The 24,724-nt window shown below is 46.1% G+C and overlaps 1 protein-coding gene and 1 non-coding gene across 4 annotated transcripts; one reads left to right on the top strand and one right to left on the bottom strand.

Annotated features, from left to right (window-relative positions):
• The first annotated feature begins 1,352 nt into the window (after positions 1-1,352).
• PGAP4 (post-GPI attachment to proteins GalNAc transferase 4) lies at positions 1,353-24,012 on the top strand. 3 transcript variants are annotated; one of them, XM_044265240.1, is made up of 2 exons: positions 1,353-1,410; positions 19,928-24,012. In XM_044265240.1, the coding sequence occupies exon 2, from the start codon at positions 20,005-20,007 to the stop codon at positions 21,214-21,216; it is 1,212 nt and encodes a 403-aa protein (XP_044121175.1). In that variant the 5' UTR covers positions 1,353-1,410; positions 19,928-20,004; the 3' UTR covers positions 21,217-24,012. The 3 variants fall into 3 exon arrangements, with proteins under 3 accessions (XP_044121175.1, XP_044121174.1, XP_044121176.1); XM_044265239.1 differs by lacking the exon at positions 1,353-1,410 and adding an exon at positions 1,983-2,117; XM_044265241.1 differs by lacking the exon at positions 1,353-1,410 and adding an exon at positions 2,719-2,791.
• On the bottom strand, positions 4,828-4,934 carry LOC122917903. The gene has a single exon (XR_006386518.1). It is a non-coding gene; the product is annotated as a U6 spliceosomal RNA (small nuclear RNA).
• Positions 24,013-24,724: the final 712 nt, after the last annotated feature.

Here is a 24,724-nt window from a genome sequence, read left to right on the forward strand (position 1 = left end):
TACCAAAATATTCTTTTTATTTTTTAACCATCCAGTATTATAAAAACCATTCTTGAGGCTCCTGGGTGGCTCACTTGGTTAACCGACTGCCTTTGACTCAGGTTATGATCTCAGGGTCATGGGATCGAGCCCCACATCAGGCTCCCTGCTCCTCCGGGAGGCTGTTTTTCTCTCTCCCTCTGCCTGCCACTTCCCCTGCTTGTACTCTCTCTGTCAAATAAAACAAAATCTTTAAAAAAAAAGAAAAACAAAAAGCTATTCTTAGTTTGCGAGCTGCACAAAAAAATGGCAGTGAGCTTTAATTTGCTAACCCCCAGCCTAGAAAGGCAAGCTGACCTAGAATTAGAAGCGCTAAGAAAGGCAATAAACCATGAGGTGGAAACCCTAGGAAGCCAGAGTGGAATCTAGCTGGCTTTCATTTTCCTTTGGTTTTCCTTTTTCCTCCCCAGGGCTATTCCACTTTGCTTTCCTGGGCTGCTCAGTACTTGTTTTCAACCAGTGTGCCCATTTCTTCATACCTCCAATGTTATATTCTTCAGAACAATATTTGCTTAAAATAGGATTCTGGAAGACCAAAGAACACTTGAGACCCAAAGGAATGGCTTCCTAATGAACAGCTTCCATGCACTGAGAAGCGTCATTTCATTAATACGAATACATCTCTATGTGCCCCCATGATGAATATCATGCTGGCTTCCATTCTTCTCACAAAAGGAACATGCTTCCTGCTTGACTGACTTGGCGCACCCCTAAAGGCAGAAACAGATGTACAGATGTAAATACCTATGCCGGAACGAGTAGTGACAACCTATCTGAAGGGAAAAAAATATTCTGCAGTATGTGGAGACTGAGACTTCTCATGTGGAGACCTCACTACTCTTTTCAGAAGTGCCTAGATTTTAGGTAGTTTCCTTCGTGATATGTGACTAAAATAAAGGTTGCAGTGTATGACAGATCACATCGCCACTTAAATGAGCATTTGTTATATACTTAGGGAATACTTGGCACTTTGACAATGAGCACTAAGTTATCTCCTTCAGCTCTCACCTAGTTATTTTTGGATCTCTTATTAAACTTCTGTGGCCTGTTAACGAAATGATTTCCGAGAGAGGAAGCTCAGAAATGACCTCTCTCAATGCATGAAAGCCCTTCCAGTAATAAGAGCCACTTTTCATTCATTTCTTTCCTGAGTCTTTTCTCCCTTTGCTCGGCTCTCTCTTCTAGAGGTTCTGTGCAAAATTTTTAACCTCATGTACAAGAAGTCTGGAAGTAGGCGGTCTTATTCTTACCTCGTTCTCATCATCTATGGTGCTGGCAGGATGTCAGAACAATTCGTCGATAAATATCCGCCTAAATGAAGGGTTGGAGATGGGTCCTGAACCACAGAATCCACTCCCGGGATACTGACAGGTAAGGGGAAAGGGTCACAGACCTAAATCCCCTGCCTGGCTAGGTGACCTAGTTAAACCCAACCTTTCTGATTTTTTTTAATACATGTTTACATTTCCGGCTTTTGTAATAAGGAAGGGTTTGCACTTGGCAATCGTCTTCTCAAATCTTCAGCCGTTTGCAAATTGGGGATGATCATCTGTAATGTCCAGGAGTGAACTGAGATCTAGAGGAACGTTCATAAGGCGCCTGGTATAAGGCTGGGTGCCGTAGGGATTTGGGGCGGAGGTGGTGTCGGCTATTATTTTTATTATGGGCAAAACCAATTCCCTCCCGCGGAGAACACGCTTGCAGGCTGGCTGGGGCTCTGAAAAGCGCAGAGACCTCATCTTCCAGCATTTCAATTTCCTTAGCCCTGAGCCTGCTCTTCCCTTTCTGCCCATCAGTTGGCGCCTCTTTTGCCATCCCCCCCTTTTTTTCCCTCAAGCTGGTTTTGGGGGCTGCGGTCGCTCCGCAGCTCGCAGGTCACATGGCCTGCCGGAGCGAGGGGACCCGGCGCGGGAGCTGCGCGGCGGGAGGAGGTGAGGCTCCGGCGCACACCCGAACCGCGCTGCGCCCTCTCCGCCTGGGCCTCCGGGTTGGGCGATGGTTCCTCTGTGGCGATGAGCCCACCCGCCTAGGCGACACCAGAGGCGGCCCTCGGCGCACCACCTGACGGCCCCCACCGGGTAGGTTTTCCCTGCGTGCGATCTGCCCAGCCCCTCGGGCGTCGCGGCCGGAGCTGCCGCTGGCGCGGGAAGAGCCGCGGCGGGTGCTGGCGCCGCTCCGGAGGGCCTGCGCCCCCGGCCGTGCGCTTCGGCCAGGCGAGCTTCGCTGAGGCCCGGCCCGGGGCGCCGGCCGCTTCCTGCCGGAGGACCGCGGGGACCCCACAAAGGCATTCCCCGCGCGGCCAGGGCCGGTGTCACGGCAGGGATGAATGAGTGTCGCGGCGAGGGCGTCTCTGCACCCTTCGCCCGCTTCGGCTGCGCCGCGAGGCCGACAGGAAGGCGCGAGCCGGGCGCGTGCGAGCCCAGGTAAGACCCCGCTCCCGGCCAGCCCCGCCGGGCCGCACAGCCGAAGGGCGCATCGCATCGCCTCGCCTAATGGCCGCCGGCACGCTGCGAGGGCCCCTCGCGCGTTCTCCCCTCCGGCCAGCCGGGCTCGCCAAAGCGCTGCTGCGGCGTGGGGTTTCTGCGGGCGACCTCGGCGCCCGGGAACCGAGAAAGGGCGATCCGGCAGAGGAAGGCGTCCCTCCCAGCTCCCGGAAAGACCAGCCGAAGGGAGGCAGCGCGGCGATCGGAACCGTTAGCACCGACCTACGGGCCGGGAAACTGAGGCCCGAGCGCGATGGCGACTGCCCAAGGTCAGCAGCAGACGCTAGATCCGGGACTGTGATCTTCCGCTCCCGTTCTCTTTCCTGGAGGAGTGGAGAGGACCACCCCCGCTAGTCATATCCTCTTCCTGGCCTCTGGGCGCGGGCGTTGCCGGTGCCGCACTGCGCCCGAAGTGCCCAGGGGCGAGAGCTCCTGCAGGGCGGGTGTGACCCTGGCATCCCCTGCTGGTCCCGTGCTGCCCCCGGGAGAAGCGCAGGGCCGCTCCAGTGATGATCTCACTGAGCGGCCCATTAGCAGAACCTGCAGGTGTGTGTGCCTGTGCGCACGTGTATTTCCCCAGGAGAACAGAACCTGGTAAGGGGGATAGATTTTTTAGGCGTGCATTTCTATCAGGTTCTTTGGGAGGTGACAAGAGAAAACTATGGGTGCCTAACACCTAGCATTATTAAAATTACTGGAATTTTTTTTGAAGGATTAGTGTATTACAGAGCATTTAGGAAACAGAAAAATGTAAAGGAGAAAATAAAGATAACTTAAAACTTCTTCTAGTTTGTTGAGATTTTCTGGATATCGCCTTAAAGCTTTCTCTGCATACAAACATCTAAATCAATAAGGTGGACAAAAACAGTATCTTGTTTTAATTTGCACGTCTGATTGCGCAGGGGCCACCGATACCTTTTCCAATGTGTACTGGCTTTTTGCATTTGCAGGGGTGAACTGTCTTATTTCTTGGGCCCCACCACCCCTTTAAAAGGAATTTCTGTGCCCAACGTGGGGCTCTCGCCACCCTAAGATCACCCGTTGCACCCTCCACCGTCTGAGCCAGCCAGGCGCCCCTCTTTTGCCCACTTTTCAATTGGAGTGTCTTTCTGTTTCTCATTTTTTAAGCACTCCTTATATAGTATGCATTAAAGAAATAATTCTGTCATTTATGTTGCATAGTCTTTCCCACTCTGCCTGATTGTTTTATCAGTTTTTCTTTTTTTTTAATTTTTTTTTTAAGATTTTATTTATTTATTTGACAGAGAGAAATCACAAGTAGGCAGAGAGGCAGGCAGAGAGAGAGAGAGGAGGAAGCAGGCTCCCTGCTGAGCAGAGAGCCGGATGCGGGACTCGACCCTGAGATCATGACCTGAGCCGAAGGCAGAGGCTTAACCCACTGAGCCACCCAGGCGCCCAGTTTTATCAGTTTTTCATCTTTGACCATACACAAATTTAACTTTTTCATTTAGTCATTTTTTTTTGTAAAAAGATTTTATTTATTTATTTGACAGAGATCACAGGTAGGCAGAGAAGTAGGCAGAGAGAGAGGGGGGAAGCAGGCTCCCTGCTGAACAGAGAGCCGGATGCGGGACTCCATCCCAGGATCCTGGGATCATGACCCCAGCCTAAGACAGAGACTTTAACCCACTGAGCCACCCAGGTGCCCCATTTAGTCATTTTTTGAATTAATATATAATGTATTATGTGTTGTTTCAGGGGTACAGGTCTGTGATTCATCAGTCTTACACAGTTTACAGCGCTCACTATAGCACGGTTTTTTTTTCTTTTAATGGTTTCTGCTTGCAGACCTTGTTGAGAAGGGGCTTTCCTAAACCTATGGGCCTTTCCTAAAATATATAAATAATCTTCTGTATTTTCTTCAGGTACCTTTAAACTTTTGTTTGAAAGTTTTAATGTGAAGTTTATTCTAAAGTTATAAAGTGGAGAGCTAATTTACTTTTCCTGAAGAGTTAACCAGTTGCCACAAAGCTATTAAGTCTGTTTTTCACCCTGGATTTAAATTGCTTCATTACGGTAGATTGAGTTATTACATGTTTGTATCTTTGTGGATTTTCGCTTCTTTTTATCAGCATATTTTGGTGCTGGTGCCTTGTTATTTAAATTACTGAAGTTTTATGGTAGATTTAAAATCTGGTTAGGCAGATTCTCTCTTACTACTCTGTATTATCACTTTCCCAGCTTTTAGAAAAATCAGTTTTATTGAAGTATAGTTTGCATGCAGTAAAACACAATTCAATGTATATTTTCATGAATTTTATCAAATATAACCACCATCACAATAAAAAATTATGAAGTGCTACATAAAATTGATGTCATCATTGCCCAGGAGCCATGCTAATTTTTGATACATCCTCCCAATTTTAGTGTATATGCCAGCAAAGAGAGCATTTCCTAGTAGTTTTTATTAGTATTAATCCCAGAAAATCTTTAGAATACTTTGGTCAAGTTAACTAACCTCTCCCTCCCTGTGCCACCAAAAGAAACAGACAAAATCTTGTTCGGATTTCTGTCGGATTTTGATAACAAGGGTCCTCAGAGTATAAGGGTCCTGAATGTCATGTCACTAACCCAGTGCCCGGCACAAGACTCAATATTTGTTGAATGAACATTTAAAATAATTATCATAAAAGTAATACATAACTCTTTACAAAAGTGTTGAAAGGGGAGCCGGGGTGGCTCAGTCAGTCTGTCAGTTAAGCATCTGCCTTGGCTCAGGTCATGATCTCAAGGTCCCGAGATAGAGCCCCAAGTTGGGCTCCTTACTGGGCAGGAAGTCTGCTTCTCCCTCTGCCCTTCCCCCTCCCCCTGCTCATGCTTGTGCACATGCTCTCTCTCTGAAATAAGTAAAATCTTAAAAAAAAATAAATAAAAGTGTCGAGGGGTGACTCAGGGGATTAAGTCTCTGCCTCCAGCTCAGGTCATGATCTCAGGGGCCTGGGATTGAGCCCCGCATCGGGCTCTCTGTTCAGTGGGAAGCCTGCTTCCCACCCCCCTTTCTCTCTGCCTGCCTCTCTGCCTACTTGTGATCTCTATCTGTCAAATAAATAAATAAAAATATTTTTTAAAAAAGGCGGGAGCGTGTTGAAAGCAAAACAGGAAGCTTCCATTCCTCCACACCTTCATCTCTCTTTCACTGAATTATGCTCCATATTAAAAATAGAATGACCATACTCTGTACATTTTTTTTGCAATTGCATTGACAAAGTTTGCCTTATTTTTCCTTTAGACACTTAAAATCTGCTCAAATTGTAACAAGTTAATATAGATAGGGTGGTGGAAACAGCAAAACATTTCTTTCTGGAGGCTGAAAGTTTGAGATCAGGGTGCCCTGCTGAGGGCCCTCTTCCCATTGTAGGGATGCTACCTTCTCACTGTCTTCTCACTGGCAGAGAGCAGAGAGAGCAAGCCAGTGCTCTCCTACCTCTTCTTATGAGGGCACTAATCCCAACATGAGAGTTCCACCACCAAGACCTAATTACTTCCCAAAGTCCCCATATCCACATATCATCACATTGAGGATTAGCATTTTCTTTTTAAATAAATTTATTTATTTATTTAACAGAGAGAGAGAGAGATCACAAGTAGGCAGAGAGGCAAGGCAGAGAGAATGGGGGAAGCAGGCTCCCCGCTGAGCAGAGAGCCTGATGCGGGACTCGATCCCAGGACCCTGAGATCATGACCTGACCCGAAGGCAGAGGCTTAACCCACTGAGCCACCCAGGTTCCCCGAGGATTAGCGTTTTAATACATGAATTTAGGGGGAATGCATTCAGTCCCTAGCAGAGACCTAGGTAAGACTTTTAAAATGTTAGTATATTGAAAGCTTTCGCTTCCTTTTTAATGGCTCCTATGGTCCCTTTGTGTAATTATGTAAAAATGTTTCCTGTTGCTGGGCATTTTCTTTCCCTGCAATTCCTCCTTCCTTCTTCCTCTCCGCTCCTCCTCCCCTGTCCCTCCTCCCTTTCCCCTCTTTATCTTTTTCTTATTATTGCAAATAAAACTGCCATGAACATTCTTTGTCCATCTTTGGTAGCAAGTGTTGGTATTTCTGTGGGATAGATTCCTAGAACGAATTTCTATGCAAGGGGAATGCACATATAAAATTTTTATAGATACTGGTTCAACTTTCCTTCCAAAGGTTGCACCAGTTTTTATCAAGTGCCCGTTTGTTGAACTGGGCCACTCCCTCTTAAAGTAAATTGAACTGACTTTATGTTAAATGTACAGATTAATTCTGGAGAAAAGAGATCTCTATCCTCTTTCATTAGTGAGGCCTTTCAGCTGGGAAAGTGTTCTGTTTCTCTACGTACCAAAGACTTTTTAAATATCTTTCAGTAAAATTTTACGTGTGTATATTCTGCCTATTTAAAAAATTTATTCCTAGGTCTTTTACCCCATTTTCATGGGGCTCTTTTACCCCATTAATTAATTTGGTCATTGTCTGATAAGGTGAAGCAATGTGTGTGTGTGTGTGTGTGTGTGCGTGTGAGTGTGTGTGTGTGTGTGTAATACTGTATATTATTTTTAAATATTTTTACATTATTATTTTCATATATTAATATTTACATTTGCATCCTGAAATGCTGTTACCATTTCTAATGATGTTTCAGCTGATTTTCTTGGGTTTCCAATCTCTGCAGAGATAGTATTGCATATTGGTTGAGAACATGGGTTCCGGAGTCTGTCTGCCTAGGTTTCAGTTTTCCCACCCACTTAAAAGCTTTGTTAACTTTTGGTACAATTTAATTCTGTCTTCAGTTTTTGCAGGTATAAAATGGGCTGAAAAATAGTATTTCTCATAGGCTTCTTGTGAGGATCGATGAGATGCTTAGAACATTGCCTAGCACACAATACGTGCTCAATAGACATGTACAAATAAGTTGATCTCTGCACATTTTAAGGCCATGCTCTTCGATACTCCCAATTTAATCATTGAAGCATTGAGACCCACAGAGGTCAAATGACTTAATTATGGGCATTTATTTGCTTGACAAACACTGAGCCTCTCCTATGCATAGAGTACTGTGAGCCTGCAAGGGATACCGAAGATAAATGAGACTGAATCCACTAACAAAGGATTTATCAGTCTAACTGGGGCGTAAGTCAGGGGTCAGGAATAAAGCCTGGAGGGCAGCAGGCATTGTGAACAAAATATGGGCTTTGGAATTTCTCCCCTGTTTTAATTTCCTGCTTTCAACTTGCTAGCATTTATTTTAATTCCATTGCTATTCAAGAGTTGCTATTCTGGTTAAATCAAATAAATGTAAGCGTCTGCTACAGAACTTGGATATGTAGTAGGAGCTTAGTAAGTGGTAACTATACATAGATACAGTCTAAAGTAGCAAGTGATAAATGAACGTTCTGGGGAAAAATTTATGTAAAGGGGCCAAGCACTTGAGAAACAAGAGTTTATTTCTGGTTAGGGCAGATGAGGGTTGGTTTTTAAGAGGTGCCTTCTGAGCTCATTCTTGGGCGTTAAGTAGCCTGTGCGAGGAGAAATGACTGGAGAGACAGTTGAAGCTGGGTCGTGAGGAATCTTGGCAAAGAAGTTGGACTTCATTCCGTAGTCATTGGGGAATCCTCAACGGTTCCACAGAAAAGAGCATCAGATGAATATAATGTGAAACATTACCATCATTTGCGGTGTCGTCTGTCTGACAAAGGGCTTTCATAGCCATTGTCTCATTTCATCCCCACAATGCCTCCATAAATGAGGTTTTTTTTCACTTTCCTGTTTGACACAGGCAGAATAGTCTCAGATAAATGATTTCTTTACAAATAGACCTAATAAGTGAGTGTTGGGACCAGACCTGGACTGAGATCCATCCGCTGCTCCTTCTGGAAGCTGGAGGCCTAGTTAGGAGCCCGTTGCCGTCAGTTGGCTGGGGGGTGATGAAGAGTAACAAGGGCGAGGCAGTGAAGAGGGGCATGGCTGTGGGAGGACAGGAGAGAAGAGAGGCATCAAAGAGGCCTTACAGTGGCATTGCTAGGGGGTGGGAAGTGACTGCATAGGGGTGAGAAGTCAGTGCGTACTGATCCTTTGGACTCAAGGTTCCTGGGAAGTGGTGTTGCCATTCATGTAGGAGGGAAGACTTGGGAAACCGTGTTCTTGACAGCTTATCTCCTGACACTCAGCCTAGTGTACTGCCTCACATACCTCTGCAACTCCTTCAGCTTAATTTTTATTTTATTTTATTTTTTAAAGATTTATTTATTTGAGAAAGAGAGAGAGAGTTCAGCGGGAGAGGGGGAGAGAGGGACTCTCTAGCAGATTCCCTGCTGAGCGCGGAGTCCCATGTGGGGCTGGATCCCATGACCCTGAGATCATGACCTGGGCCTAAATCAAGAGTTGGCTGCTTGGGGCGCCTGGGTGGCTCAGTGGGTTAAGCCGCTGCCTTCGGCTCAGGTCATGATCTCAGGGTCCTGGGATCGAGTCCCGCATCGGGCTCTCTGCTCAGCGGGGAGCCTGCTTCCCTCTCTCTCTCTGCCTGCCTCTCCATCTACTTGTGATTTCTCTCTGTCAAATAAATAAATAAAATCTTTAAAAAAAAAAAAAAAGAGTTGGCTGCTTAACCGACTGAGCCACCCAAGTGTCCCCAGCATAATTTTTAATAGCTGCAGTAAAATGCAACTGTCACTGTCCCTCCATTTATTCATTCTAGCCCTATTTCATGTTCATGTCTTCGTCTTTGTCTTTTATTGTCTTTTCTGAGCCCTCCCTCCGAGACACAGTAACAGACATCATCCAATTTAGAAAATGGTTGTGTTTCAAAGTGCACCAGTACGGTATAGATAAGAACTCAGTAATCATTACACAGTAGAATCAGGACTGTAATGGTGTCGTTGTTTCCGGGCCACCTCACAGATCCCAGTCAGTCCCCAGCATTCCTGGATGTGGTCCTGAGCTGGTGATGCTGTGGGTAACTGTGGAATTCTGGAAACAGACAGAGTGATCATGCACACGTGGTCCTACTTCTGTCCCACCCCCACGTTGGGCTGGGAGTAGAGACTTCCTTCCCTCAAACTACGAATGCAAAATCCTGTTTTCAGGTAAATTATCCTAAAACCAAACCAGTAAACTGAAATAAATTATAGGAGGTCCTGAATACCACACCCCATAGTGCAGCAATTGGTTAAATCCTTTAAGAAGATGTTTTAAAAAGCAAACAAGGGGTGCCTGGGTGGCTCAGGGGGTTAGAGCCTCTGCCTTCGGCTCAGGTCATGATCTCAGGGTCTTGGGATTGAGCCCCACATGAGGGGAGTGTCTCTGCTCAACAGGGAGCCTGCTTCACCCTCTCTCTCTGCCCGCCTCTCGCCTACTTGTGTTCTCTGTCAAATAAATAAATAAAATCTTAAATAAAAAGCAAACAAGAACATGGTCTTGAAGGCCTACCTAACTTCACGTGGCTGGATTTCAGGCATACTAGTCATCTGATCATTGAAGGATCAGATCCCACCTCTCAGAGCCCACGATGGGTGTGCTAGATTGCATCATTGTCCCGAATACTTTCAGCCACTCCCTAGAGAGACATGTATTTCTCTAATCATTAGCTTCAGGCTTGGCTATATGTCTTTCGGTACCCCTTCTTGCAGAAAAATTACATAACTCTGTTATCTTGAACTCAAGAGTTGTTGTGTAACTTGCGCTGGTCAATGAAAGGGAAGTGGACGTGATGTGTGTCATTTTTGAGCTGTGACTTTAAGAGCCAGCTGTGGTCCAATATCCATCTCTTTCTCCTCTGCCACAAACCCAGCAGTGTCTGGAAAAGAGGCAGTGCCTTCTACGTGGGTCCCAGAGTGTGAATGACAGGAAGCAGAGTCTTCAGTGATCCATAACGGACAAGTAACATGAGCAAGAATTAAACCTCTTTTCTTATGAACTCCTGAGATTTAGGGGTCATTGCTCTCGTCTGTCCTGACTCATACTGTGTATAGTGATATGGGGCCAGATGTCTTGTGAGTGTTTCAGAAATGTCCCAGACTCTGAGCAGATTGCTAGAGCCTTTCTCTTTTTTTCTGTCGGCTTAGAAATTGGCCTGCTGCTTTTGCTTCCCACTGAACCTTCATTTTCTCCTTCCTGTGCTCTGCCGGAGGAGTAAATTTCCCTGCCCCATTGCTTTGGCTGGTGCATAGTGAGTGGACTTAATCTATGGCGTGGTTAAGTGAGGCTGTGAATGTAGCTTTGTGTTTTGACTCTTGTGTACCTCTTGTATCCACCAAAAGAGCGTGCTCAGATGGCTGTTCCTTCTGCAACGTGACCTGGAACAAGAGGTACGTGGAGCAGTCTGATTCTGACCCGCAGTCCAGAGCTGAACCCAGCTGAAGCACAGCAATCCACAGACCCGGGAGCAAGAAGTGCATGTTGTTATCATAAGCTCTGAAGGTCTGGGGTTGCTCGTCACCCCAGCAGAAACTTATCAGTGTAGGCAGAGACCACGTGCCCTCTGAACTGAATCTGATTCCTTCCCTGATGGTCAGGAGAACAGCTCTCTCACACTATATTTTTAAAGTAAGCTATTTCTGAGATGTTAATGATTTTATTGCCCCCAGTGGGGAAACTGCCTGGGATTAAAGGTCCCCTTGATGTCAACACCAGGTGCTGCAGTTCCTGACCCACCTGAGGTAGAGGAGAATCAGGAGCCTGGGGTGTCAGGGGGCAGGAGAGGGCCAGAGAACAGCAGCACAGTGGGGGCTTGGAGGAGACTCACATCTCCTTAATTTCTCCTGCCCCACACAAATAACAAAATCGAAGGAAGATCATCATGCTTGCTTGAAAAACAACCTCAAGAAAATTTTCTCCTCTTGTATCCACCTGGAACATACAAGCCTCTTTTATGCAGCAAATTTGAAGCCAGCCCTGCATGCACATCAGGCCCCTTAGCAAGATCCAAGAAAATAAAACAGGAGGCCAAGGACCTGGGAAGACTGGGTGCTTTTAGGTCCCCTCCAGTCATATCTGGATTTAAAAGTGTGCCCTTTGAGCACATTTTCCTCATTTTGCTGCATAAATGATCCACTACACAAATGGTAGCATATATATATATATACACACACACACACACACACATAAAATACACATATATATAAATATATACATAAATACATACTTTTCTAGGTCTTTTTTTTTTTAAGGTTTCATTTATTTATTTGGCAGAGTGAGACACAGGGAGAAAAGAAACACAAGCAGGGGGAGTGGGAAAGAGAGAAGCAGGCTTCCTGCAGAGCAAGGAGCCGATGTGGACTCAATCCCAGGACGCTCGGATCATGACCCGAGTCAAGGCAGACGCTTAATGACTGAGCCACCCAGGAGCCCCCGTCTTTGTTTTTGTTTTTTTTCAAATCTAGCTCTCCTTACACTGAAAATATATCTTAAAATTTTTCCATATCTGTATATGAAGAGTTTGCTTTTTTGAACTATTTCTTTCTTTTTTTTTTTTTTTTTTTTTTTTTTTGTGGTGAGGACACTTAAGTTCTTCTCTCTTAGCTAATGTCAGTCTTGTGTCTTAGCCAGCACAGTATCGGCAGCTGTAGTCGCCGGGTTATGCATTAGATCCTCAGACCTTATTCATTTTTTTTTAAAGATTTTATTTATTTATTTGACAGACAGAGATCACAAGCAGGCAGAGAGAGAGGAGGGATCAGGCTCCCCGCTGAGCAGAGAGCCCAATGCGGGGCTCGATCCCACGACCCTGGGATCATGACCCGAGCCGAAGGCAGAGGCTTTAACCCACGGAGCCACCCAGGCCCCCCAAAACCTTATTCATCTTTAACGAAAAGTTTATAGTCTTTGCCCAGCCTCTTCCGACTCCCACAGCCCTCCTCTTAGTACCCGGTAACCAACTGTCTATTCTGCTTTGACTTTTTTTTTTTTAGATTCCACATACAGAAGGTACCGTGCAGTATCTGTATTTCTCTGTTTATTTCACTTAACATAATGCCCCCGGTATTCATCCCTGCTGTCCCAAATGGCATCCTGTCCTTCCTTTATTTTTCAAGGCTGAATACTATTCCATTGCATAGATACACCACATAGTCTTCATCCATTCATCCTTCCATTAGTGGACACGTGGTTTGTTTCCGTAGAGCTTCTGTGAAAACTATATGGATTGTGAATAAGGCTGCAGTCCCGGATGCCTCTTCAAGGGAGGGATTTTTATTTCCTTTGGATAAATACCCAGAAGGGGGATTGCTGGATCATTTGGTAGTTGTGTTTTTAATTTCTTGAGGAACCTCCATACTGTCTTCCCTCCGTATCTCCGTAGTGGCTCTACCAGTTTATGTTTCGGCCAACAGTATACAGCATTTCCTTTTTCCACATCTGTGCTAGCATTTGTTATCTCGTGCCCTGTTGATAATAGACATCTTAAGGTCTGTTAAGGTGTCTGTTAAGGTTCTGAGAGAAATCCAGAACCTAGCTAGCTGAGGAACCCCTACTCACAGGGAAAATGAGATAATATCCATGTTGAAACATGTAGGAAAGAAAGGCTGAGACACAATTCAGCCATAAACCCCACCCCAATACAGTGCCCTACAACCGGGAGGGAACACCCCATTTCCAGCTTCTTCCTGAGGAATAAGGTTTGGGCCACAAATCTAGCACCCTGAACTTTAAGACTCCCACTTGAAGGGTGGGATAGAGGGGTGATATTTTATTGTAGTTTCGATGTGTGTTTCCATGATGAATAGTGATGTTGAGCACCTTTTTAAGTAGATTTGTTGGCTGTTTATGTCTCTGGAAAAATGTCTATGCAGATCCTTCTTTGCCTGCTGAAATAAGTTGGTTATTATTATTAAATTGGGGATGATCATTTTTGCCTGCTCCCTGCATGCTGGGCCCGGAGGGGATAGAGTCGGCAAGTGCTCACACAACCACAAAGAACACCTTCTTTGTTTGCTGTTGTCTTGTTGGTCTCATGGATGTAAGCCCCAGTGGCATTCACAGCTAGATCTTTGGGAGCACTGCTTCTAATAAGTTGCTTCTTCTAACAAGTTGATGATGGTGATGATGATGATGATGATGATGATGATTGGTGTTGAGTTGTGTGAATTCTTTGTATATTTTGGATATGAACTCCTTGTCTAATAAGTGGTTTGCAAATATTTTCTTCCATTTTGTAGGTTACCTTTTCATTTTATTGATGGTTTCCATTGCTGTGTGAAACCCTTTAGCTTGATATAGTCCCATTTAGTTATTTTTGCTTTTGCTGCCTGTACTTTTGGTGTAAAAAAAAAAAAAAATCATCGCCAAGACCAATGTCAAGAAGCTTACCTCCTATGTTTTTCTAAATTGCCTTGGCTATCTGAGGTCTTTTGTAGTTACATACTAATTTTAAGATTGTTTTTCCTATTTCTGTGGAAAATGCCATTGGAATTTTAATAGAGATTGCATTGCATCTGTAGATCATTTTGGGTAATATGGACATTTTAATATGAATTCTTCCAATCCACGACCACAGAATATCTTTCCATTTATTTGTGTCATTTTTAGTTCTTCAAAAATGTCTTATATTTTTGAGCATACAGATTGTTCACCTCCTTGGTTAAATTTATTCCTAAGTGGTCTATTCTTTTTGATGGTCTTATAAATGGGATTGTTTTCTTAATTTCTTCTTGTTAGTATATAGATATGAAACTGATTTTTATATGTTGATCTCATATCCTGCAACTTTACTGAATTCATCTACTGGTTCTCAGTGTTTTGAGTCATATACCATTGGTGACTTGGGGCCAGGTGACCCAGGGGCCCATCACTCAGGTGTTGCTGCAAAAGCTGGGGCATGAGGCCTGTGTAAATCTCCTTCCAGAGAGATGCTGGCGATCTGGTTTTATCATTGGAGTGAGCCCAAGGGAGAAGATGGGAGAAATGCCTATCGCTTCCCTTGGGTTCTGGAGAGAATTTCAGCCAGCTCCTAGGTATTGCCTAAGTGAGAAGCTCTACCCCCTGGCAGAAACTTGTAAAGTATGCAATCTAAACCCTTCCAGGGAAAAACTGAGGATGGTCATTTTTGCCTGCTCCCAGTATGCTGGGCCCAGAGGGGATAGAGTTGGGAAGTGTTCATGCACCCACAAAGAACACCTTCTTTGTTTGCTGTGATCCTATTGGTCTCATGGATGCAAGCCCCAGTGGCATTCACAGCTAGATCTTTTGGGAGCCCACCCCAAAAGCTTGTAGGACACTGTCTTGGGGTGGGGTTTATGGCTAGAGTGTGTCTCAGCCTTTCTTCCCCACGTGTTTCAGTGTGGGTATTATCTCATTCCCCTATGCATAGGGGTTCCTCAGCTAGGTTCTGGATTTCTCTCAGGCAACTTCTCATGGTGTAGCTGTACATTTGATGCATCCCTGGGAGAAGAGAAGTTCAGGAGCCTTCTATGTTGCCATCTTGTCTCTTCCAAGTTTGCTTGCTTTTAATGGGTACTTTGTATTCCTGTCTTTGGATGGATCATAATTTATTGGACCCACTCTCAATTAATGAGCACTTGGCAGTATTTTGCTCTTACAAATGCTGCTGCAAGTCATTTCTAACACATGAGAATACATATCTAGGAAGGAATGTAAGAAATGGAATTGCTGAGTCATTAGTGGATTTCTTAGGTATTCCCAAATTAATTCTACAGAGCTAATTCCCATTAGGAAAATACGTGATTGCCAGTTTCGTAGGTCCTACTTTGCATGGGCCGGAGAGAGTGTATTAAAGGATAAGAAAAAGCTATCAATGTGAAGAAGCAGGGAAGGTGGGGGAATGAACTGTTCCAAGGTGTGGGAGTTGTGAGCAAAGGCCAGGAGTTGGATAGGAGTGTCGCACAGTCAGTGTTTGGAAAGATAAGTGTGTCTAGAGCTACCCTGATAGTTGGTGTTATGTGGCTATTGGTTACTTGAAATGCGACCAGTCTGAATTGAGATATGCTGTACATGTAAAACATACACTGGATTTCAGAGACTTAGTATTTAAAAAAGGACATACAATTCCTCATTTATAATTTTTCATATTGGCTTCATGTTGAAATAATAGTTCTGGAGTATTGTACTTAAAATCTGTTATTTTTTTTTTTTAAAGATTTTATTTTATTTATTTGAGAGAGAGAGACAGTGAGAGAGAGCACGAGGGAGGAGAAGGTCAGAGAGCGAAGCAGACTCCCCATGGAGCTGGGAGCCTGATGTGGGACTCGATCCCGGGACTCCAGGATCACGCCCTGAGCTGAAGGCAGTCGTCCAACCAACTGCGCCACCCAGGCGTTAAAATTAATTTCAACTGTTTCTTTTTACTTTTTTACTTTACTTTTTACCTTTTTTACTTTTTTACTATGGCCGCTAGAAAATTTTAACTACCTCTGTGGCTCTTGCATCGTATTTCTATTAGAGAGTACTGGTATAGAACAGGGATTGGTGAACTATGGGCTGCTGGCCAGATTTGGCTTCCAGCTTGTTTTTATGTGGCTGGAGCATTAAAAATAGTTTTTATATTTTTAAAGAGTTTTATAGAAGAAAATGTCTAGAAAGAATATGCAACAGAGACAGTATGTGGCCCATGAAATCTAAAATATTTTTTAATTAAATTAAAATTAAATTTTTAAAGCATATTTTCTAAAATATTTCTAACCCTTTACAGAAAAATATTGCCAACCTCTGATTTTGAGTAATTTGAGAAAGGGCCGGTCCAACAAGATGACAGGGAAGGGCACAGTCCAGATCATAAAGGGTCTCGTGGATGATAATAGGAAATGAGGATTTTTTTTTAAAAGATTTTATTTATTTATTTGACAGACAGAGATTACAAATAGGCAGAGAGGCAGGCAGAGAGGGAGGAGGAAGCAGGCTCCCTGCTGAGCAGAGAGCCCGATGCGGGGCTCGATCCCAGGACCCTGGGATCATGACCCGAGCTGAGGGCAGAGGCTTTAACCCACTGAGCCACCCAGGCGCCCCAGGAAATGAGGATTTTATTACCAGAGCAGTGGGAAGCTAAAGAAGGGCTTTAAGCAGGAGAGCGATAGCATCATATTTATATTTTTAAATTGTAACTGTGCACGTGCACACACACACACACACACACACAGCCCTTAAACATCCCACCCCTGGGACTGATCGGAGCTAAAGAGCGTCACATTCTTGCCTTACCAGAAACTGTCACTAGAAGATCGTGTCGAAGGAGCGTGGGTGGGGATTTTGCACCAAACACAGAGCTCTGCGCTCTCATCATCATGGTGTCATGTCTGCGCTCACCGTGTGCCTGGCATTCTCCAAGCTGCATGCCTTATCCCGCTGACTGTATTTCGTTCCTTCTTCCAAGTGGGTGCAGCTCTCTTGGGTGACAGCAGGCGCAGGGAGAACAAGGTGAGTGGAAACCACCTGGAAGACTCCATTCCTTACCAGGAATATAAGCTCAATCCAGTTTTGGTCCTTGGCTTCCACTAGGAGTGATGTGCGTCCATGTGGTTTATTCACTCCGTTGGCCTGAGCCAACAGGGAGAAGCATCCCATCTACCGTACTCTGAAGGACCTCAGACCCGCGGGCCTGGGGTTGTGTGCTCTCCAAACCTCTCCCTGCTATTCCCCACTTCCGGTACCAGCCAGATCTCTTACTAGTACTGGGGTAGTCCGTCTCACCTCTGGGTCCCGCAGTATAATGGGCCGCTGAAGCTGAAATGAGACCTTTGATGAATTATTATGTCATCATCCTATAGAGACAAGTGCGGTATTGTACATGGTTCTACTGGGCTGGACAGGTTATTGGGGCAATGAAAAGTCCAGAAATCATTAGTGACTCGACACGGTGGATCACACGTTACTCCCCACCAGCCCACTCTAGATCGGGAAGCTCCTGGGAGGTGAGCAGCGGGAAGCACCACTCTTCTATGCAGTCATTCAGGACCTCAGGCTCCTGCCATCTGGTGGCTTGACACTCCTCCAGAACAACCCCCCCCTGCCCAAAGTTGGCAAATGGAGAATGAGCAAGTCGGGTAGGCACATCTGCTCTCAACCGCTTTGGCCCTGGAGTCACACCTGCCACTTTGCTCATATTTTCCTGGCAAGTCCCAGTCACCAGATCCCACCTGGAAGAAGATGGGCTAGGGAATATGGTCTTTCTGTGTGCCCAAGAAGGGGAGGACACAGAAGTGACAGCCCGGGACGCTGTACCATAACTTCATATGGTGTCTGGGCGGCCCTTCCTTCAAGATAACTCACAAGCTAGGCGGTTTCTTCTAAACGTGTACACACTTTATTATGCTTCTGACATAAGAAGGTTTACCTTCTGTTCTTTAGACACCGCTTAGTTTTGCATTCACATTACTGCTGTTACACTGGTTTTGTCCTTTGAATTCTGTTTCTCGGTCTGAGTCTGTTTTCCCTCAGATCATTAGGCCTGCTTACTCCCAAGGAGGTATTACTTGAGTTTGTATGGATACTTTTTTATTTCTTTATTTTTAAAGATTTTATTTATTTATTTGAGCGAGAGGGAGAAGCAGACTCCCCGCTGAGCAGGGAGCCTGATGTGGGGCTTGATCCCAGGACCCCAGGATCATGACCTGAGCCGAAGGAGATGCTTAGCTAACTGAGCCTCCCAGGCACCCCTGTATAGATACCTTTTTTAAAAAGATATTATTTTTTTATTTTTTAGAGAGGGTGAGAGAGAGCAGGTGTGTGAGTTGGGGGGAGGCGCAGGGGGAGAGAGAATCTCAGGCGGTGCAGTAGTACGGAGCCCGATGCTGGGTTCGATCCCACAACCCTGAGACCATGACCTGAGCTGCAACCAAGAGTCAGATGCTAAACCGTCTGAGCCATTCAGGTGCCCCTATACGGATACATTTTAAAAAGTTTTATTTGGAGGCACCTGAGTGGCTCAGTCGATTAAGGGTCTGCCTTCAGCTCAGGTCGTGCAGGATCAAGTCCCACATCAGGCTCCTTGCTCAGCGGGGAGCCTGCTTCTCTCTTTACCTCTGCCTGCTGCTCCCCTGCTTGTGCTCTCTCTTTCTCTGGAAAATAAATAAATAAAACCTTTAAAAAAAAAAATAAGTTTTACTTAAGTAATCTCTACGCCCAACACGGGGCTCCAAGTTAGGACCCCGAGATCAAGAGTCACCGGCTCTTCCGACTGAGCCAGCCAGGTGCCCCACAGCTGTGGAGAGGCGACGTGACTTTTCACCCCCCGAGTTGGGAGTCACGTGTGCCTGACCTCCAGCCTGCACTTTGAACCATCACCGCCTGCAACATCCTTTCTGGACCAGGCTGGGCGCAGCTGTCTCTTCCATCTTCATTTCTGTCTATCCCTCCCTGCCTCATTGCAGAGCTGCTCATGGATCTTTCTTCAGATATTTCCTCCTCTCCCAGGTCTGGGGCTCTGGAGTTCATGTGCATATGGGAGATACTGGTCCCTGGGTTAGTGCTATAAAAAATAAAATGGGAGAACAATCAGGATTAAACTAAGATGCAGGGTTTTTAAAAGGATTTTATTTATTTGAGGGGCACTTCGGTGGCTCAGTAGTTAAAACCTCTGCCTTCGGCTTGGGTCGTGGTCCCAGGGTCCTAGGATCGGCTTTCTGCTCAGTGGGGACCCTACTTCCTCCTCTTTCTCTCTGCCTGCCTCTCTGCCTACTTATGATCACTCTGTCAAATAAATAAATAAAATCTTTAAAAAAAATTTTTTTTAAGATTTTATTTATTTGAGAGAGAGAGAGAGAGCACACAGGAGCAGGGGGAGGAGGGAGGAGCTGGTTCCCCGCTGAGTAGAGAACCCATCGAGGGACTTGATCCCAGGATCCCAGGATCTCAGGATCCTGGGATCATGACCCAAGCTGAAGGAAGACACTTAACTGTCTTAACTGACTGAACCACCTGGGTGCCCCAAGGTGTAGTTTTTAGTTGTATGAGATTAGAGAAATTAGAATGGAAGATCTTGACAAAGACATCTCAGAGAATCCTAAAGAGTCCTTTTCTTGTTTGGAATGTGCAGAAAAGATAGTTTGCATAGTCTATCAATATACAACTTAACTTTGGAATTTACTTTAGAAGTGTATTTGCTTTGTGTCAAGTCTTCCTTTTTCGTCCGTTTTAAGAAGGCAGGTGTCTGTAGCTGCTGCATTGAAATAAGGATCGTACTAGCCTACTCTGTGACCTTCTGGCACATTGTAAACCCAACCTACCATCTGTGGGTGTGGCAACTTGCTTGGATACACCAGGATATCCTCACTCGTAGAGATAATGAAAGAATCTTGGGGATCACTGACCGACACAACCAAAGAAGAGCGTGCTAGAGAAAATACTTTGAAGTCTCTAGTAGCTACAGCCTAGAGGTAGAATTTCTGGGTTGATATGTGCTGCATTCTGTGCCCAGGTTTTGTTTTGTTTTGTTTAAGGTCTCTCACCATCCTCTACTTGTCTCTCTCTAGGTTTGACTTGCGCTGATTTGGGCCTGCATTCCAGGATGGTTTGTTCTTGGGACCAGACCTGACCAGAAGTTGACCTCATGAGTGCATCAGCCCCTCCCGCTGCCATGCTCCTCCGGAGGCTGAGACGGCTCTCCTGGGGCAGCACCGCTGTCCAGCTCTTGATCTTAACGGTGGTGACGTTCGGCTTGCTGGCCCCCCTAGCCTGTCACCGCCTCCTGCACTCTTACTTCTATCTACGCCAATGGCACCTGAACCAAATGAGTCAGGAGTTCCTGCAGCAAAGTTTGAAAGAAGGCGAAGCTGCCCTCCACTACTTTGAGGAGCTGCCGTCTGCCAATGGCTCGGTGCCCATCGTCTGGCAGGCCACCCCCCGCCCCTGGCTGGTCATCACCATCATCACTGTCGACAGGCAGCCTGGCTTCCACTATGTCTTGCAAGTGGTGTCCCAGTTTCACCGGCTCCTGCAGCAATGCGGCCCCCAGTGCGAGGGCCACCAGCTCTTCCTGTGCAACGTGGAACGTAGCGTGAGCCATTTCGACGCCAAGCTTCTGTCTAAGTATGTCCCCGTGGCCAACCGCTATGAGGGCACTGAGGATGATTATGGTGATGACCCTTCGACCAACTCGTTCGAGAAGGAGAAGCAGGACTATGTCTATTGCCTGGAGTCCTCCCTGCAGACCTACAACCCAGACTACGTCCTGATGGTGGAAGACGATGCCGTTCCGGAGGAGCAGATCTTCCCAGTCTTGGAGCACCTTCTGCGGGCTCGCTTCTCCGAGCCGCACCTCCGAGACGCCCTTTATCTGAAGCTCTACCATCCCGAGAGGCTGCAGCACTACGTCAACCCGGAGCCCATGCGGATCCTGGAGTGGGTCGGCGTGGGCATGTTGCTGGGGCCCTTGCTAACCTGGATATACATGCGGTTTGCCAGCCGGCCCGGGTTCAGCTGGCCCGTCATGCTCTTCTTCTCCCTGTACAGCATGGGTCTGGTGGAACTGGTGGGCCGGCACTATTTCCTGGAACTGCGGCGGCTGAGTCCTTCCCTGTACAGCGTGGTCCCTGCCTCCCAGTGTTGCACCCCAGCCATGCTCTTCCCGGCCCCTGCGGCCCGCCGGACCCTCACCTACCTGTCCCAGGTGTATTGCCACAAGGGCTTCGGCAAGGACATGGCGCTCTACTCCCTATTGAGGGCCAAGGGGGAGCGGGCCTACGTGGTGGAGCCCAACCTTGTGAAGCACATTGGGCTCTTCTCCAGCCTTCGGTACAACTTTCATCCCAGTCTGCTCTAGCGTCTAGCGGGCCAGGAAATGCCTTTCTGAACGTGGCCGCTTCTCGATGATTCCAACATCGAGTTCTTTATTTGGACGTGGTTGCTTGCAGTTACTATGTTGTCTCATGTTGTTAGGGATCTAGGCACTGAGACGGCCGAGAACACTCCTGTCAAGAAACTTGGCTTTGGTAGCTCTGGCAGGAGCGGTTGTCCGCCCCACGGCGGGAGCCCTCTCCCTCCACAGAGCCACGCTGCCTCCCCCAGGGGGCACTTCAGTACCAGATGTATTCTGCAGTCGTCCTCAGCTCTGCTTTGTGAAAGCGCTCGTAACTGCCAAAAATATTGTGCACAAAGATATGACCGTTTTAGGATTTTAAGGGTAGAATTTGGTGAAAGGCAAGATACTTTCGAATTGGTTTCTCTCTCACTGGGCATGAGAACGGATTTATGTCTAGAATATAAGTCTGAAGAGGCAGGACCATATCGACAGGTTCTGTTTGTTTCTTTGACCTGGTGTAGTAAAGCCGGTCGGTAAAGGCCGTCGCGGTGCCTGGCGACTTGGAGGCAGGTGATCTTACTTCCCTTATGTGGTGTTTCTTTTCCATTCATCTATAGTGTGCTGATGGTCGGTATTGTTAGTGAGAACTTTGAGGCACAGCAACGTCTGCAAGTGCCTTCTGGGTCATCAAGGTCAGATTGCTTATGTTCAGTAGTGATTTCTTATCGAATATTTCCATCATATTCTGATTCTTTGAAAATTGGACGTTGCAGAATGATGTAAAATGGGTGAGCTCTTTACTAACAGCATAGCCTTTTTCTGAATTTTGCTGGCTGACTGTTCACCCTCATTTGTTTCCTCTCCTTCTGGGTATCATGATGTTAGAGAAGGCAAATGCATAGACTGTGATGTTGGAAGGGCCTGAATTCTTATTTCAGATCTCTGCCATGTCCCAGTGATGTGCCCTTGGGCAAGTCATGACCCCTCTGAGTCTCCGTTTCTTCACCTATAAAACAGGGATGGTGAGACCTACCTTTGAAGGTTGCCTTGAAGATTAAGAGACAGAATGTTTGTAAAACACTCAGCTAGTGCTTAGCCCATGGAAGGCACTTGGCAAATACTAGTTCTTTTTCTTTTCTATGATAAGCTTATAACACTCAAGTGTATTTTGGATGGAGATATTAATGGTGTAGTTTCAAGTGTGCCGCAGGGTGTAGGGCTTCCACCCGGGGAGCAGCCATTCTGGACCAAACTGCTAGAATGAAGGCTGACTTGTCACTGTAATTCGTGAAGGAGATGTAGCTCGGCTGTCACGTGGCGCCATCCCCAACCAAGCCAAAAATAATGGTTTGTTCCAACTGGTAATGATCTGAGACTCCTCTTGAACTTATTCCAAGACGAGGCCTGAAAACTACTCTCCTCCGAAGTGACACTTAAATGTCCTTTGCCGATAGTGATCAAACCAGAGGCCAACAAGTCCCTTCGTGAAGCTGGATGTCTACATGGGAGTTGAAGCGTTGACAGGTTGTTTCAGCGCCATGTTTGTTGGCTTTTTTTAAATTTCCAGTGAGCTTCCATCCGGAGATCCCCTTGAAAGCACGGAGAGAGTAGCTCATGGTGCCTGGAGTTCCACGCCATGCTTTGCAGGTGGACAAACTGAGGTCAAGGGAGGTGAAACAGCCTTCCCAGGTTCACCCGGCTGGACAGCAGCAGAGCTGGGGTGGGAACTTGGCTCCCATGACTTCCAGCTCCTGCCCTTTCCCTTAACCACATTCACTTTCTAAGTATCTGTGTAGTGAATGTCTCTTTTGTAGAATCTGATTGTCACCTGGACGGAACAATGTCTCTGTAAGCTGCCATGGTACAAACTCTTTGTCCTGTTGGTCTTGGGGAACAAACGGGTCTATGTGTGTGTTGTTACCGTGAGATGTCATGTGTCACTCAGGAATGTCCAAAGTGAACGGAGCTGCTGGCTGACGTGGCAGGATGTTCAGATGCCACTGCTCCACTCAACCTCTCCCGGTCACTGGCTCATCCCGTGTTCGGGAACAGAACCACCCCTGGCCTACACCTCATTAGAGCCTGTTGCAGTAACAATCAGATCTCCTTGGGAATGTTTTTTGCCCAGCAGCAGGAGAGTCACACCTAAGCTAGCCAGGCAGAAGATGGGGAATCATTGCTAGTTATATCTGTGCTTTTTCGGATTCAGTGGTCTATTGCATGCACATATCTCTTCCTTGACTTTATCACCCAGGATGGCAAAAGCTATCCTGGTCTTGTCTAATTTCTCCCCCTTTCCATGAAGACGCCTTCCCCCATAGATCTTAACTAGAGTCTGCTGTCTTTGGACATATGCGGGAGATGCAGGCTCAGTTCTGCTATTTCATCCCTATCCTCTTCCAGATCTCCCTCCCTCTTGTCCCTCGTTCCTAGAGTCCAGTTTTTGTATGCTGTCTTTGATCAGGACAGCTGACAGCTTTACACCAAAGCTGAAGTCTCATTTAATCCTAAGCAAGGGGGCTGGAGGAGAACTAAAGTCCCCTTTCCATTACAAAGGACACTGGTCACCAGGAAGGTGAAGGTCTCTAACAGACCCTGCTCACCCTTCAGGGTTTAAATAATTGTCAGGCCTAAGAAGTTCCTTATTGTGACTGGGTATATTTGTAGACATATCAGTTCAAATAAAAGCACCTGTTCCACTGAGGCATCCTGAGAAGACTTTTGTCATTCTCTTATTTCAATGGATGGACTTTTTTTTTAAGTTTTTTTAAAAGATTTTATTTATTTATTTGACAGAGAGAGAGATCCCAAGCAGGCAGAGGCAGGCAGAGAGACAGAGAGGGAGGGAAGCAGGCTCCCTGCTGAGCAGATAGCCGGATGTGGGGCTCAATCCCAGGACCCTGGGATCATGACCTGAGCCAAAGGCAGAGGATTTAACCCACCGAGCCACCCAGGCAACCCTGGATGGATTTTTCTAGTGTGAATGGTATCAAAACTACAAACACACTCACACCCCATTTTGGAGTCCCAAGGTAGCCATTCACAGTTTTGGGCTGTTTGCTTAAAAATTCGTAACTGATTTTGTTGTATTTTGAAAAATATTTTATTTATTTATTTGAGAGGAAGACAGAGAACAAGAGCACAACAGGGGGAGGGGCAGAGGGATAAGCAGTCTCCCTGTCAAGAAGGGAACCCAATGTGGGGCTCAGTCCCAGGACACTGGGATCATGACCTGAGCTAAAAGCAAATGCTTAACCAACTGAGCCACCCAGACGCCCCATGATTTTGTTGTATTAAGTGGAAACATTTGAATTGTGCATTCTTTTTTATTGTTGTTTAAAGAAAAAAGGGAGAGAATACAACTGTGTAGCTGGAGAATATAAATCAGATTAATATGATGAGAGGCTTAATCTAATTTATCTTGGATACACTCCTTATTTGGTAGGACTTATTTAATTGGTAACTTAATTCGGGTAGAGAGTCATTCTAATTGGATATGATTACTGTGGGATTTTATATGCGCTATGTT

The sequence above is a fragment of the Neovison vison genome, chromosome 9 (assembly GCF_020171115.1).
Source record: "Neovison vison isolate M4711 chromosome 9, ASM_NN_V1, whole genome shotgun sequence".
Lineage (NCBI taxonomy): Eukaryota > Metazoa > Chordata > Mammalia > Carnivora > Mustelidae > Neogale > Neogale vison.

Bases quoted from the DNA above. Each gene is read 5' to 3' on its own strand.
- PGAP4 (XM_044265240.1), top strand. From the start codon at position 20,005: ATGAGTGCATCAGCCCCTCCCGCTGCCATGCTCCTCCGGAGGCTGAGA.